The following is a 17389-nucleotide window of genomic DNA, read 5'->3' as shown; positions in this document are numbered from 1 at the left end:
GCTGTTATTCTCTTGCTTTTTCCAGGCTACGCAAAGACTGTAAGAGGAGTTAAGAAACTGCTGGTATGATCACTTCCAAGAAGATTGTTCACTCCTTAGAATTAGACTGTGCCCACCATTAATATGGTGGTGAGTTGATAAAATTACAGCAGTTTTGGAGATATGTAACAGCTATCACGTACTATCAGGTCTTTGCTGTACACTGGACCATAGTACTCATTCTAGTAATTTCTTAAATGCAATAAATGAACAAACTGTTTGACTACACCTTTATAAAATAAACATACCTTACAATGTTCTGGTTTTCTTTTCTTTTGCTCTGTGTTATCCTTGTGAAAGATTGTTTCAGTGAGTATGGATTTACAACTACAATGATTTCACCAGCTCTTCCATATGGAAGACTTGCATAAGGTGGTGTAATTTAAAGGATAGAAGACAACAACAACAAAAAAGTGAAAATATCTTTGCAAAAACTAGAAATTGTACCCTTTTTGACAAGACAATTTAAAAGGAACTAAAAGCCACAACTTACCAAAGGTTCTTCCACATTCTCATTTGATTGCACTGTAAATGCAGATATATCCTAGACATAGAAATGAAAAACATATGAACATAGAAATGAAAAAATAAAACAGAAATGAAAAAATAATGTAAAAATATTTGAGACAGCATATTTGCAGATGTCCATCAAATACCTGATTTTTTAATGGTTTATTCAGGTAAAATCACTAATCTACATTTACATAGAATAAGATGGCAAATAAACGGAACTAAAATTATATTTATATTTATTTATATTATCTGAGTACTATTAATTTTAAAAACATTATTTTTTCAGTTATATATTCAATGTTTCTAAACCAACATTTTTCACCTCACTAAAGACAGCGAATACTTGTGATTCACACCCTTCATTAAATACACATGATTCACAAGGACTTCATTTAAGGTGCAATGCACTTCTAAGTTGTGGAACTCTGAATCCTTTTTGTAGATTACACATTGCTGTGCCTGCAGAGTATGCCATCTGTAAGGTACTTTTCTCTTGATCATGGGCTTTTACTTGAATAATAACTATAGTAATTACAAATACAAAATTTTACCTGTACTAAGTAGAAAAATGGAGGTGTTTCCCAACATCTTGCTCACTCAGAACCAATTAATTTGCAAAAAATTGCTGGGCCAATTATTTTCCTACCACAGAGGAGAGAGAAAATACGTATTTTCTCCAGATAAACATTTTGCCTTAATCATCAGATCCTTGTACTTTGCCCTTCCATCTGGATCCATTACTACACCAAATGTCCTGGAACAGAATGGTTAATCATAGGATTTCTCCTATCATGTCCTACCATCCTCCTATCATAGGGATTCTCCTAATCATCTCATTTCCATCCTTGTATAAGCTGAGACTTTTTGGGTACTATTAAAATTTGGTGTAGAGGGTGTGCTGTGGTTGAGTCAGTCTCTAAGAGAATGATGGAAAATAATGAGGCCCTAGGTACTCCCCATGAAATCTGGGATCTTAATACAGCCCTGGAATCTGAAAGCATAAGCACTGTGTGTTTATGTGTTGTATCTCTGTGATGCATACCACAGACTCACCATCACCACTACAGCAGATAAACAACTTACGTTAAATTTTGAGAGCAAAATGTATCTTAAGTTAAAATGAAGAAAAAAATTAAAACTTACTACATATTTACACACAGAGTTACTGAAAATAGGTGAAACTGAAAATGTGATTTACAGGATTTTGGGATTGTGAGAAAAATAATCCACAAAAGAGCACAATAAAAGAGCTAGATTAGCAATTTTAGGAGAAAATAGCTGTCCCACTAAGGTAGTCAGGTTTTTTGCTTTAGACTTAGTCAGGCCAATAGTCCTATCAGAAGGCTATCAGAATCTTTCTAGCAACATCTAAGAATTTCTGACAACACACAAGGTCTGGATTTGAGACACTATGATGTTTCAATGCAGCTTGTCTGTAGAACAGATTTCCTGAATTTATATAGCCAGTTCTAGTGCCTTCCTAATAGCACAGAAAAAAAATTATCTCAAAACCTGTTTATTTCTTACCTGTGCAAATCCATTAAATGCTATGGTGGATGCCTAAGTAGAAGTGAAGATCAGAACAAATTATCATTTGTTTACTAAATCTGATCATGAGTTTTTATTGAGTTAATGATTTATTGAGTATAATGAGTTATATTTATTTGCAAAATAAAAATGTAAGGCCAAACATAAAAAAAAATAAAACAAAAAAGAAAAAATAGAGAAAAAAATAAAATTAAGGGTAAGGCAGCAAGAAATTTTTATAACAGTGGTATTTGATAACAGACATCACAGGCTTAAAGAAAATGAGAAAAAGAAGAGTACCTTAAATATTTTTAAAAAACAATAATTTAAAAAAAAGGCCAGGTGCATTTAAAGATCTACAGATAAAACACAAAAGCTGCCAGACAAAATGTGTCTTCACAGTTCAATGCTTCATTCACCATTTTGAAATGAGTTTTTGTCAGCCTGCTTGAAGGGCTGAAGGGCACCACACCATGAAGAGTTGCATGGCAATTTTTCAAAAAAAGAATAGCATGGACTTAGGAAGGGCAGTAGGAAACACACAAATTGAATGTTTTAAAACAACAAGCATATGCATGGCCTAAGGAACTCTTTGTCTAGACTATGCTACACACTGGGGTAGGTACCTCTTCTTTATCAGTCTCAATTTCCTGGTACAACAATCCATATCTCCGGTTAGCAATTTCATCTTCAGATAAGTCTGAATTGTTGGTATCATTGTCTTTAGGACTAGTTGAACTCTCGGTGCTAGCATTTCTGGAATTTCCCATTTGAAACAGAGACAAGGGTCTAGCTATCTCCTTGCTCGGTCCAGGATTGCTCTTGCTTGCCTGCTCCCCAAGCAAACCTTGCTTTACTAGTGTCTCCTGAATTATGTGGCCTGTGCTTGCACCTACTTCCCCCCAGCTGTTATCAGTAGCTCCTAGGTCTTCTGTAGACCATTTATTACTAATGCCTAACCAAACATTTTCCATATTACCTTCCTCTGAGTTTTGGTCCTTGGGGAAAAAGGACCAATTATCCAGTCCATTGGCTTGGCTATCTGACAGACTAGAAAAACCCCAGGAATCATTAGTAACTGTTGGATCCCAGTTTGCCAGCCAGGGCTCTGTTTCCAAGGCTTCAGGGACACCACTGCTGATCACTTCAGTGACTGCTGTTGCTGTCCTACTTGTCACTTGGTCATCTGCATTATCTAGGCAAGGATTATCACAGCTTGCGCTAGCAGCATCAGCTGCCTTGGGCAGCAATGCCCACTGTTTTTCAGCAGCAGCTTGATCTTTAGTACCAGTACTACCATTTGGGAGGTGACTGATGCTGTTATCTTCAGTTCCTTTACCAGACTCTTCAGCACTGAATAATTCAGCATCACATACATCACTTCCAGTATCTGGAGGGTACTTGCCTGTGTGGTCTAGGTCAACATGTGCCCTCATGTTTATAGGCTTCATGGATGTACTCTGTCCAGTACCACTGTCAGTTTGTTCTAAGGCCTCCTCTAGTGTATTTCCATGGTCCTCATCCCAGATACCAAGGACTCTCTCAGGTTCAGAGCCAGTGTTTTCTATAGTCTTACAATTGTATGCCCCTATTTTGTCCCCACTTTCCAGCCCTGTCTTCAATGATGGCATTTCTCTAACCATCTCCTCAATGACATTGGCCTGTTTGAATTCTTCTTCTGTAGAGTCTTCTAGGTTAGCATGACTAGCTCTCCCAGTATCCCTATAATTATCTTGAAACTCATGTAAATTTTCTACCTCTGTGCTGACCAAAATTTCAAGATCTGATTTTGTTAAACTGTTATGAAATTCTGCCTCACTGTTTCCTTTAATTTCACAACCTTGCTCTTCCAGTTCCTCTGTACCTTCTACCTCCTTGTAGTTAGCTCCAGTCTCTACCTTTTCACTTGGCTTGACACCTGCCCACTCTTCTTCCTCACGCTCTTCCTCTGCCTTTTGCATATCACAGGGGAGTGGTTCATCCAACAAGCTATCAGTTCCCAGGATGGGTGCCTCAAAACTGGTTACATTCTCTAAAGGCTGATTGGTCACCACATCTTTCCACACGATACTTTTGGCATCCAACTGGTCCTCCAGTGAAGTCCTCTGGTTTTCACTTACAGAAGCTGGCCCTGGTGCAGCATCCTCCTGCTCACCTACTGCAGGCCAAACATTAACAGGCAGAGCACCCGTGGATTTGCTTGAGGTCTGCTCTGCCCTGGGGAAAAGCAAAGAACTGCCTGCAGTAATTTCCTGGCTGACACTGGGTGTGCTAACATCTAGGCCCCAGTTGAGTGAACCTAGATCAGTTTGAGATCTGTTAGTATCTTCTGATGACCCACTGTTTGGGGTTTCCTCCATGATCAGGTTACACAGGGAAAGACTTTTTGACGAATCAGGCTTTAAGCAGGCAGAAAAGCAAAGAAAAAACACAACATGAAAAAGATAAAGGCGGACTTGATGAGAAAACACAACATTTATATTTTACAAGAGCAATTTTAACCTAAATGAAGTGACTACATTAAGCAATTTTAGGAAAAGCTATGTGATTTGCAATCTGAAGGCAATAAATTATAATGCAAAAGAGCAGCACTGATACAAAAAACCAGAAAACTATGTATTACACCACAGTGATTAAAGAAGTCTCTAGAGTGGTTGTGACTTTGGGGGGTGGTTTGCTTACCGGCTGCACCAATTCGCTGCTTGTCTGTATAGAACGAAGTCATACACATAAAACACAGAAAAGAAGAACATAATTTATTTTGATACAGTAGCAGTTCTTTAATTAGCAGTTCTCTAACCAGCTGCAGTTACCAAATCAGAGTGGGGAAGGAGTGGTGGGTCCTTTTCCACTACTCCACCCAAGACTACTTCCAGGCCTGTGAATTTCAAACATCTGAATTACATTATAAAAAAGTTCTTAATGTATGTTGAATATCGATCACCTCTTGCTTTCCCTTGTGAGTCACTGACATTTTTATTTCAGATGTTTAGCTATGAAGTACACTGGCATTTTTAAAAAATAGAGCAAAGATAAAAAAATGATAATACAGAATAAATACATAACATTAAAAAGCTATAAATAAAACTGTGCAAAAAGAAGACATTAATAAAGCTATCTAATCTAAGTTTAGAGCAATACATTCTCAACATTACTGGATTATTTCATGTGGTCCAGATATTTGCAGCCTTGAAATTTTGGCTAGCCTACATACATGACTGTTTTTATCGAGCTTTATTTAACCACACTCAATATAAGGACATATGCATTTAATGTACATCACATATGGAATGTGAAAAAAACTGTGCTGTGAATCTGAATACATGACAAGCATTCACAGATTTCTGTGCTGGCTGAAGCTACAAAAGGTCAAACATGAACATACCAGCCTCCATGTCAAGTCAACTCAGCTAACTCCATTACATAGAGTCAAAAGAAAGCTCACAAAAATGGGTTGTTTTCTTCCGGCAGATCATTAATGTGATTTGACACCAAGAGGAAGAAGGAAGGATTCATGCAGTTTCCTATAGCAGCAGTTTCTTTTGTGAGTACCTCCTGTTCACTGTATTGCCCACAAAGACAAGCTAAATTCTGTCTTAACTCCTAGTTTTGAGAAAATGGTTGTCTGTTGGGTTAATGGACACCTTCAGGTATTTCAAACAACTGACTTATATCCACAATTACCTTCTAATAGCTGTATTTTGGGCATATTAAAAGCAACACACTTAACTGTAGTGATTGTGAATCTTTTAGCCTAGATTTCTGACATCATTTAGGTTTTGTAGGCTAAGCAACAGAGATTATTTTTTATTGTTGTTAGTTTTAAAAGATACTCAGTGGCTTCATATACTTGAAAGAGTTTTTTCATGATCTGTGAATTCTTTATCTTGGCTTTTGGTAAAAGATTTGTAAATCTGAATTTAAGTTACAAAATTAGAGACACAGAAACACTATTATGTATGTCAGGCTTACCGTCCATAGATCCCATGGCAATGTCTGGAAAAAGTAGTGAAAAAAAGAGCTGGTCAGAAAAATACCATTCCTGTACTGTATGTCCAACATGCTACATAACAATCCTTGTTAAATGAGAAGACAGAACTTATTTATAAGCATGCTTATATTACATACTTATATATTAGCACATGTCCAAGTGTGTGTGTGTCTGTATGTATCTACATAACACTTCTGGTTACAAAAGATGGGAAGTATGCAATGCATTGTGGTATTTCCCACTTCAAAGTAGTTGTTGCTTTTCAGGAAACTCACATTGCTGTGTGCATGAGTAATGGCCAGGTCTGGAACTGGGGACTGAGTGACTTTCAATAGGTATATGAGCCTTTGCAAGGTGTCAGCTTTAAAGACCTTACAAAGTTGTGGTTTTCTAGCCAGTTAAAAATGACACAGCTATCCACTGAGAATAAGTGGGCTTCCTCACAACACTGACACTAGAAAGGGAAATGGCAATACTATTTGTGAAAGGAAATAAGAAAGTTTACCAATATTTTCTTTTTCTTGTCCAGTCTGTTAATTAATGCTAGTGACCTCTCAACAGAAGAGCTAAATAGACAAATGAAAGAAAAGCAGCAGACTTCATGCCAAATATTTATAGCCCACCACATGAGACAGAACCCTCCTGGTTTGTATCAAAAGAGAAGAGAACCAGACACGTATATAAAGGTCCCTTCTAATGAAGCCATAGAAACAGAAAAGCAATTGAAGGAATTGAACAAGACCAGGGCTCACCTACTGTGGTTGGATCACCCTGGCAGAGCAGAGGTAACTAACTAACTAATTAAATAAATAACAAATAAGCCATGCCAGGCCTTCCAAGGCATCATCCACAGATGGCCACTCCTGTCTTCACACTTCTACCTCAGCTGTTTGCTGAATGGAAAATATCCATGACTGAAGCAAAAACTATACACATATGGAAATACCATTTAAAGCTCTCTTTTTAATCTTCCTGCAAGCACAGGGCTCTGCAGCCAGAGGTTTCATTCTCTCTATACAACATAAGAATGACCCTGTCAACTCCAGTGAGAACAAGACCCAGACTTCAGGCTGTCTTCCCTTCTAAAATCATAGTGCTCTGACACATCCACAGCTCTTGTAGATGTGGGCCATTCTTTCTCATATGCCTTTGTTCTGCAGAAAGGTGAAAGGAGTGAGTAAAGGTGCCCAGTGAATTCTTCTTATGCCCCTAGATAGTAACTTTTTAAACACAAACTTTCTACACAAAATTATACTCTGTATTTCATAATATAGTTGAATATAAAATAAGTGTTTTTCATGAAAGTAATAAACTTTTCTACAATCTGTACAATATGATGTCAGAACAAATACGTTCTGTCATAAAATCTTCTGTTTAATGATCCCACTGCTCTAATCAGCATTATTATAAAACAAGCTGAAAGAGTAATTAGTGAAGTCACACTTAGTCTTATCTGTCACTGAATCTGTCTTTTCTGTCAGCTGAATGCTATGGAATGTAATTTGCCTTCCCCTTCCTTTTCTCTGTTTAGAGAGAGAAAAAACATAACAAGTAAAATGCACAAAACTTCTGCTAGAATGGAACACTTCTCGTAGCAAATCTCAATGAGAAAATTCAGCTAATGTTCAGAGCGTTGACAGTGCATCCTTTTTCTGACAGCACACACCTTGTCAGAGATCACTCCAGATCTCATTACATAACTAGGGCTTCACACTAAGAAATTAATTAACTGAGGTAGAGATCATCAGAGAATCAGGACATCTCAGCCTTAAAGCTTTTTGTCTTCTCACTCCTTTCCCAGTCCTGCATTTCTGAACAGCTGATAAGTCTTCTCATGGCTCACAGAACAAGCCAGATTAATGATAGGTCTTGCTAACAGGGTATTAACATTACTTCTTTGTGTACAAAACAGGGATACAGACACGCTGGCCATGAGATCTTCCGTACCCTGCTACCTGCCCTCTGGGTAGTGAGGATGAATTCTAGATTTTAAAATAGCATGTCCTGTAGGATAAGCCAATGAATATCAGCAACTTAATATATTAGCTTTTTAAAAAATTTTTTTTAGTTTTTACTTTTTTTTTTCATGTTGCTGCAAAAAAAACACCATTACAAATATTACTATTGAATGTAGACTTTCAATAACACAACATTCTACAAGAAAACACCCTATTCCATAATCTAATTTTCCCTGAGGTTAGGTCTAAAGTAGATTAATAGCAAAACTACTCAGATCATACCACTGCTTAATACAGAAACTCCATCACAGTAAAGCAACTGCATGCTGACTCCATGAGACTTAGGTCCTCTAAGGCACCTTTCCAGATATGAAGAATCAAAGTCAGGTCAGAAAAGTTGTCAGAAAAATAAGCACTGGAGAATAATAATGTTTACACTAAGAGTTATTCTAATGATGGATGCTAAAGTCAAGGCCAAGGTATCAGCAACCATTCTCAGCAGCAGACATCTCATTTTACCCCCTAACAATTTCCTCTTCTTCCAGTACATCATCAAGTACATGATTATTGATGGGGAAGACAGAAGGCTGACTTGTGCTTCTCAGGAAGACAAAGTTTTTCAGATATTTCTTATTAATATATGAGGCAAACCTTTTCTATCAAACACAGTATATTGCATTCATATGCTTTGACTATGTCAAGGCAAAGAGATACCTGAGACATGGGTGAATGACTAACTCCTGTTGACACAGCTTCTGGCTTGAAGGGGTCGAAGTCCAAATCCAGTAACGATTCCTCTTTCTTAGCTTCAGGTACTTCATTCTTTTGGAAGAGAAATATAACTTCTGAAAAATTTATCTTTTAAATGCTGCCCTGGGCAGTAAAATATCAAAATGATCAAGAAAAGAAACAAAACACTCCACAGATTTACTAGCTGTGGCACACACCAGAAGAGGAGGAAGCTCTGAAGATTTTCCTGGGCTTTAGTGTAAGTTTTATGAGATTCACTCTTATTCACTCTTATGATGGAACTAGATGATCTTTAGGTTCCTTTCCACCAAAACCATTTTATGATTCTACAATATGCTCATCAGATTACATGGTAGAGTGTTTTTGGTTTGCAATTAATAAATTAGCCAAGGCCTCTGAGGTCACTATAAAGATATATACACATATACATGTTCAATGGGTCTTTTCTGCTATAAATTAACCTGAAAAAACTATTAGTGTGTTTCAACATAAAATTCTAATTAGTGGGAAACTATAGCTGAGATTTAATTATCATTAATTGTTAATATTCTAGGCAAGCATCTTGGTCTTGCTAGCAAGGCTAGTACTGCCTACTGCTAGTTGTTCAGTTAAACAGTGAGAGAGCTTGTACGAATGGGCAAGTCTACTGCCATATGGCATGTATAAACCCAGCACAACTAGGAGATAACAATAATAATAATGATGATGACAATAAGAGTGAAATAAATGAGCAAAGACTTTCTGTTATTAAAACATTTAAGAGTATAAACATTCCAAATTACTGTTACTATGGTAAACAGATGTTCAAAGTTAGGTAATTAATGGCTTCCATTATGCTACAAAACACCATAACTCTCTGTGTCACCTGCAAACATGGTCAAAAGAGCTCCTCAGCTCTCATGTTAGGAATGATAGAGTGACCTAGAACTCTTCAGTCTGTATGATGTGCTAGAGGTGATGTGAGAAGGGGTGATGTCTACCAGTGTGAGAGGCACAGGGCTACTCCCTGATTCTTCAGGGAGGCAGGAAAAAAGCCGGCAGCACAGTTGATGGAGGCAAATGTAAAATAAAGAAGTGGTGCTGCTCCATGCGACACAGGGTCCAGCTGGGGACCTTCTTGGCTTCAGGTAGTGTGAATGTGAAAAATGTACACATGCTGAAAGAGTGAATAAATTTGTGGCAAAGTAGTCTGCTGAGGCTTACTAAATTGGTAGGAATCATGTTGAGGAAGCAGCAAAAGAATGGAGGCTAAGAGAATCTAGTAGAAGAGGGTGTCAGGAGTACCACCATTGTTTGCCTTGATTTATCTTCTTTCTTTGGCCTTCTGGCATCACTGGTGATGACAGATAACTGGTCTGATACAATGAAGCCAGTGTCTCACACTTTAAAAAGTCAAACCCACCACTCCTACCAGTAACCAACACTATGCTCATTTATTTAGATTTTATCACATATGCTCTTGAGGCACTAATACTCATATAGTCATACAACTTGATGAAACAACAGCATTTACTGGCATATAATCAGAATTGGATGGAGACATAAAAGATGTCTCCTTTCACCAAGGTTTGAGGATGAAGTTGCTACCTTTGAGGACTGAATCAAATTAACAGGAGTATTACTTAAGGCCATAGACCAGATAAAGTATTGGAAGTCACAGGGCACTGATCACTGATACCAAAAGTTACCCATGCCCCTCAGACCAAAATGAAGAGAACCCTCATCTTAACTTTAGAGACAAAGCCCCAAATAAACATACACGGTACCTAAGAGACCACATTGCCAGGAGATGCAGGAGAAACAGGAACCTCAGGATATCCCTCAATAAGGGACAAAGCTATGACAGGAAGGTCTGCCAAATATCCTGTATTTATTCCACCACAGCATTATGAAGCATGATTAAATTAAACATTTGAAAGAGGCAGCTGTGGCAGAAGCAAGGTTGTACCTCTCAGAGGCATGTACAAGGAATGAAGAAGACACCAGAAACCTTCAAGGACTACCAGAACTGTTACCCTCTCTCTGCACACAGTCTCTACAAGCCTTAAAATAGCCTTAGCAGTTATGGACCATTCACTTTAGAGCTGTCAGGCACACTCAGACACATTATGAATCTGTAGGGGGCACATAAAGGCCTATAATGTCCAAGTTAGTAAATGGACAGTAGGGAGAAAGATGATGTGAAGAATAGGAGAAATAAAGCAAGGAACACACATTTCTGAATGATCCTTTCATCTGGTCACCCAGATATTTCATGTTCTCATCTCCTTCTTTTACTAGGCAGTAATTAAGTCCATTTTTGACAAGGAAAATAACCTGGATGTGTAAGACACTGTTGAATCAGTGCACAAATATTCAACAGCATCAAGCAGAGCTGCCTTTCACCATCTTGGACTAATGCAGTGAATGCATCAGTACTGCTTAGTAAAGAAGGAGGAACAACAACAATTACAGGATATTTGTGTTTCAAGAAACAAAAGTTTGGCCTGTTTGTAATCTTTTCCAAAACATTGCACTAAAGCAGCAAAGCTCTACTCATCAGTATGTTGGTTTTGTACCTCTGCAGGAGCAGTGTCAGGGACACCAGTGGTGGTCCCTTGGGAAGTCCTGTACCATTGGCAGGCTCTGCAGGCCTAATAGCTTTCTCCATATTGCTCAAGAAGGGATCTGGTAGTATAGGAGGAGCCCTACACATCAAGAGGAATAAGTCCTCTTGATGTTTAGGGCTCCTCCTATACTGTGGATTTCATGCTATATATTTTCCTTAACTGGTTCACATACATAAGGATAGAAAATCTATACATCACATTATTTGGGTATGTCCACATATACTCAGAGATCTCATATATAGTGAAGATGCTTTAGTGATGCAGGTGAGTTTTGCGGAGGCAAAAGTGCAGATGATTGATGAGAAGGTGGCCAGGGAATAGCTTAGGATACTCCCTAGTCATTGACTATGAAGGAGGGAAGGACATAAATCACTCACTAAAGGGAGATCTATTTTCCTGGAGAGATGAGGAAAAGATTTCAGTTCTCAGAAGCATGCCCGCTTTTATGCCCGCTTTTATGCCATTCCATTTTTTTGTCAATCTCTCACAGAAAGTTTAAAGGATTCTGGAAATGTGATTTACACTAATTTAAAGCCTTGTTCTGCTGTCATCTCTTAATGGAAAAGCAAACTAGTTTCATTTCTGCTTCCCTGGATGGCCTGACATATGCATGTTAGTTAGATACAGTATTTAATGCAAGGGGCCATATCTAGCACAGGTTACACCAACTCTTACCAGTGATTTCAAGGCTCATGCTCCTATGATAATTAATTCCTATGAAATCAGGGTACAGTGATGCAAAAGACCTGCCATCTCCCTTCAGAAAGAGTACCAGCAGCTGCATTCTGGGAGTAGCCTTTAATTCTTTAATTCCATGGAGACTTAACTATAAATAAGTCCTTTCCAAATAGATCTCTATATAGAGCAATGCCTGTTTCTCCCTACCACAAGAAAATAAAACATCACATGTTCAAATTGTACAAAATACATTGTTCATTGCTGTGCCTTTGTTCTCTTGTGCTGTCAAATGAGTTAGAAGAAACCAATGATTCAAATGAAAACAGACATTCCTAAACATTCTGCATAAGCTTCAGATCTACATACTTCTCTCCAATCTATCAGATGCAGGATGAGATTTCAGAGTTGCAGTTACCATGAAAGAAAGAGTTCACTATTGAAAAAAATGGTAATCACTCTAACTATGTAAAAGCCGAATAGGTGAATACAAAATTTATGGACTTATTTTGCACAATTCCGGCTTTTCTGTTTATTATATGCAACCTAAAAAATATCATAATAATACGATAAAATGAATTTTGAACCCCTCTCTGCTGTGCAGCTAATGTTTCTATGAGCAAAGCCAAGTGAATGAATCATCTAGCTGAAGCAGTCTTTTATCTGTAAAAACCAGGAAGTTTCATTTTTTAAAAATCACTCAACAGAAAGACGGAATACTTTTAATGAAGTATTTATGTAAAGTTCCACTTGAGATGCTTAGCATAAAAAAAAGCATCTTAGATCAACTCTCAGCTAGTAATGCAACCTGGATGCATTTAAATCTCAAACATGACTGTATCACAGTATTTTCAGTCAGACCTCTCAGGAAATTGCTCTTTTTTTCAATATGTTGGCAGTGTTAGCCCTTTTGAGTGATTATGTGTGACCTATTCCAAGGCAAAACACCGTATGTGTAACTCTTATGATAACAGAAAGTGGTAATTGTGCCTCTGCCTTGTACTTTCGCCACCCTCGTCCTCCTTCCCCATGAAGATCAGCCCCCAGGGCATTATCTTGGAGCACTTAGGGTGATTACATGGGTGGACCTCTACACAAATCATTGAAGCTTACCTGTGATGGGGTTGTCACATTGATTTCTGGGACAAAGTTGTCATCAAATAAGTTAATGATGTTCTCCTGTTGCAACTCCTTTGTGGGTGTGAGTTTAGGCAGCGGTGGCACCGGTGGACCTTTCCTCAGCTAGGCAGACAGCAAAAATGTCACAGACTAGTTCAGGGATAAATGAAAATCTTTAAGCTAGACCTAAACAAATTGTCTTAGGTTTTTACTTTGGCTGTTTCATCCTAAATAAGCCGTGGGAATAAGCCATGTATTGAATGGAACTGTTTAGATGTTCACAACCAAGTACTGAAATAAACATTATGGGAAGAGCAAAACAACCCTATGTTTCAAAGTCATTAAAACTCAAGGTTTCAGATCTGATATTAAAGGATTTCTTGGTTATTTTTTCTTCTGCTGCGACAGGCACACAGCACAAGACAGCTCTTCTATGCAGGCCATAGCTGGAAGGGTGATACTGCACAGAAACAATGCCTCTGCAGCTGTTTGGCTTCTTGAGTTCATTTGTGTTTAGCTCTGGGATTTTGTCACTGCCCACCTGTTGCTAGCCTTAGAGTGTACTTAATGCTAAGACCATATCATCTCTGGGACCTATAGCACTTCAAAGGTGCCTAGTTCACTACATTCCTCCTGCTCTCCAGAGATTCATGTAACTATGACAATCTAATTGCTTGGAATAATACCAAATAGTATTGGATATTTAAATCTATCAAAAACCCAAGAAAATAAATCCTCAAAAAAAAAAATCCTCAGGTGGTATAGTGATATAACACCATTGGCACCAGTGAGGCTGAGTCCTATCAGGTGAATTCTCAGGCAGTGAGTTGTCACATTTTGGGAAACCAGAGAAAAAAAACATGCTCACTAGACACAAAATTAATTTTCTTCTGATGTGCAGACAGCATAGAAACAGCAATCAGCACAGAAGCTATCCCAATTCCAAATCAACACATCATATACAACTCATGCTACAGATGGAACTGAAGAAACCAATTCTTATTTTACCAATACTAGTGAGAACAGAAGTTACTCCATGGATTACAACAGTGTCAAACTTCCCAATCAGTGTTTAAAACAACCAATAAGACTTCAACTATCAGTAATTAGTAGAGCAGTATTTCAGCTAGCTTTATTTTTCATTGTTTTAGAGATTGGCCAGATGAGTGATACTCACTGGCTAATTTTTCCCAAGGTAAACACAAATTTGAAGATGAATGAAGAGCAGAAATATATAATGTACAAAAATTCACAAGGAGGTTTTAGAAATAGGGAAATAGGCTTTTCAAACTGTCATTTCTGGTATATGGGACGTTAGAGACAACACAACTTTTTAAGAAGTGTTATGCGTTGTCATTGCAAATCCTACCAATTCACCAAGAACCTAACATTTTCTTCATTCTCCTAATAAAAAAAAAATAATTTCTATTCATGTTGTGACACAGGGATGAACAACTGATTAACAGAACAGATTGCAACAGAACCAGTAGCATCCCTGCCACTACTCAGTCTAGACCACAGCCTAGATGAAAAATCCACCACGTACATCATCTCAGCTATCTTTCACTGCACAACAGGTCAGGTCCCTCTGCCAGGTATCTCCTTACCTGTGTAGGCGACTTCGGTCGGGCTGGTGCTGGAGATGCTGGTGCCAGCATATGATTGGGACTAGCAGTAGGGCTAGGTAGGGGAGAGACCTCCTCTGGTGGTGACGGTGTTTTTGCAAAGCGGAGTGGACCTGAATCACTAGACAGAAGCAAAGGGATGACAAGAACATACATATCTTGCTGACTTACTACCTTGAAAATCAGATGCAACAGTTGAACTGCATCCCTGATGTAATGTCAGTGACCACAAAAGAGAGTGCACACTGGAGATGAATGAAGCCATTATATAGTGACTAAAATTGCAATTAAAGACAATTAAAATTCAGTGTCAAAGGAAGTTTTAATTTTGAATGATCTTGATTTTTGGAACATTTGTTTACCTGATCATTATAATTTAAAGAAAACAAGACTACCCGCATTTTTTCAGATTCTGTACTTGAAATACCACTTCACTTATAAATTTATAACCATTATAAAATGTGAAATGGATTTACTGTCTTCATTTCACATGCTTCTACGAACAGAACACTTTGAAGATAAAAAAACCCACAGGAAGGCATAACAATGAATACTGCAAATAATATTAAAAGCTCAGCAACTTTTTGTTTTTATTGAAAGGTTTCAATAAACCAAAACACAGCCAAGATTATTATAAAGATATCACTATTCAGAAGTACAAATTGCAAAAATTATAAACAAGCAACAGTCTAGTGACTTGAACAGAGCTCTGGTGATACTAAGAAAAGATCTAATGAAGTCGTAGAAAGCATCTGCACTTCCCATGAAAGGACCTGGTGCAAACACTGAGAAAATATTCAGCTACCTGGATATGCTGAAAGCTTACAGTGAGGGAGGCTATGAACTACAGTGCTCAACAACCACAGTACTCAGTAGAAGCGACTCTTACACGTCCTCAGGGAGAGCAGAAGCAATACCTGATTGAGACCACAGCATAAGCATGATCCTAATGCTAACACAAGAAAAACTGCTCTTTGGAAGGACAAACTTAGCTCACACTCACCACCTCTTTCTGTGGAAATATTAAAAGAGAAAAAATAAGCAGTCATAAGAAATTTATGTTCCAGGGTACAATATTTGCCTTCAGGACAGAGTACTGAGTAGCACACAAGTTCTTAAGATGTTTCTTTTTATGCAGTTCTTTAAAAGAAAGATTATATATTGTACTTGTCTAGTATCAACTTCTCATGCACCTAAATTGGAAAGCTGTTTTATCTCGTGAAGACCCACTTAGGAGTCTTTTAGAGTATGGTAACTAATAAGGGAAGTCAAAATCTATACAGATTTTCACACAAGGCTCTGCAAACATGACAAGCAAAAGACAGTAACAAAGTAACTGAAAAAATGGATTTTTAGAAAGCTTTTTTAAAGTAAGTTCACACTACATTAAATGACATCTAGTAATTTGCAGCAAAAATAATTTTGTTGCATAATTCTTTTTCTCCCAATGATGGAATGAATAATTCAGTGGGAACAAGCATGATGCATATTGGACATGGTCTCAAAAACACAGGTTGATAAAATACTTGCTGTTTACAAAATGCGCTTGAAATCTTCCAACACTACATTATTTCACATCGCATAGAAGTGTTTTACAATGCCTTTATGGGGAGCATGGTCCAGATTTTGAGTCCATCCTAAATGGGCCAAAGTTAACAGCTCCAAAGGCAATATGTAATATACAAGCATGGATTATCATTGAAATAACCTAAAAAACAAATTCTAGTGATGTTCTTATGAAGTAGTTCTGAATTGTGCATTACATCAGAAGTTTCAGATATCATTCTTTGTTCTTCCAAAGTGAGATTAAAACAAAGGGAGGAATATCTTCCATATTTTTGAGGCAGGTGTTATGTTGTTTGGTTTGTCTTAATTGTTGCTAATCTACCTCTATCTTGGGGGCAAATTAGAAGTAGCTATGTGATGAACCAATTTAATTTTTATTTATGCCTCAACTTTATCTGGCTTTTGTGTTATAAACCGATTTTCTGACATTGGGTGGAAAATTTCTACATAGGCTGAGCACCAAGATGTGCAGAAGGTGGCTAGCACACATGAAGGGGTAGAGACCGCTGACATTACAGTCCCTAAACAGGCAACCCCTTTAAAGAATGGAGACTTAGGCTGACAATCAGAGCAGGCAAGTCTTCCACCACTGGGCTGCAAGAGACTCCCTCCACAGGCGGGGAAACCCCTGCTACCCAGCGCAAGCTCCCCTGACTAGCCAATGGTTGTCCCACAAGGAGCGGACCATGGGAGGAGCCTGAGCACATAAAAGCATTTCACGGCGGTACAGCTACCCCGCTGTCTCAGTTTCTGAGCCGCGGGGCTCGTCTAGATGTTTGCCTCGGTCGGCCCCTGCTCCGTGCTTCTTCCTTGACTCTCTGCCCTGTCCTCATCTGTTCCATCTACTCTTCTAAGCTTCGCCGCTTCCCCGCAGCAGCCGGCCCATCGCCCCTCCACGCAGGAGCATCCTGGCTGCCGCCATGGGAGCCGCGCTCTCGCCAGAGCTGTGCAGCCTCGCCCCGGCAGGGAGCGCAGGCTCCACCTGCCGGGGGATGCCGCCGGTGCAGCCTGGGCTTG

General features: G+C 38.5%; 1 protein-coding gene across 1 annotated transcript in view; it reads right to left on the bottom strand.

Moving 5' to 3' along the window:
* The window catches only part of AMPH (amphiphysin), a 46610-nt gene that overhangs the window by 18904 nt on the left and 10317 nt on the right, over positions 1–17389 (bottom strand). The window contains exons 7-13 of the mRNA XM_041408207.1: positions 14789–14927; positions 13176–13304; positions 8743–8850; positions 6052–6075; positions 4762–4785; positions 2080–2112; positions 533–583 (exon numbers count right to left, since the gene is read on the bottom strand). Of these exons, the coding sequence (XP_041264141.1) occupies positions 533–583; positions 2080–2112; positions 4762–4785; positions 6052–6075; positions 8743–8850; positions 13176–13304; positions 14789–14927 (508 nt within the window). The remainder of the gene's footprint in view (positions 1–532; positions 584–2079; positions 2113–4761; positions 4786–6051; positions 6076–8742; positions 8851–13175; positions 13305–14788; positions 14928–17389) is intronic.

This window comes from Onychostruthus taczanowskii, unplaced genomic scaffold (genome assembly GCF_017590055.1).
Source record: "Onychostruthus taczanowskii isolate IOZ18803 unplaced genomic scaffold, ASM1759005v1 scaffold291, whole genome shotgun sequence".
Classification (NCBI taxonomy): Eukaryota; Metazoa; Chordata; class Aves; order Passeriformes; family Passeridae; genus Onychostruthus; species Onychostruthus taczanowskii.
Note: the sequence above shows the minus strand (reverse complement) of the source record. Positions and strands in the feature narration are given on the sequence as shown.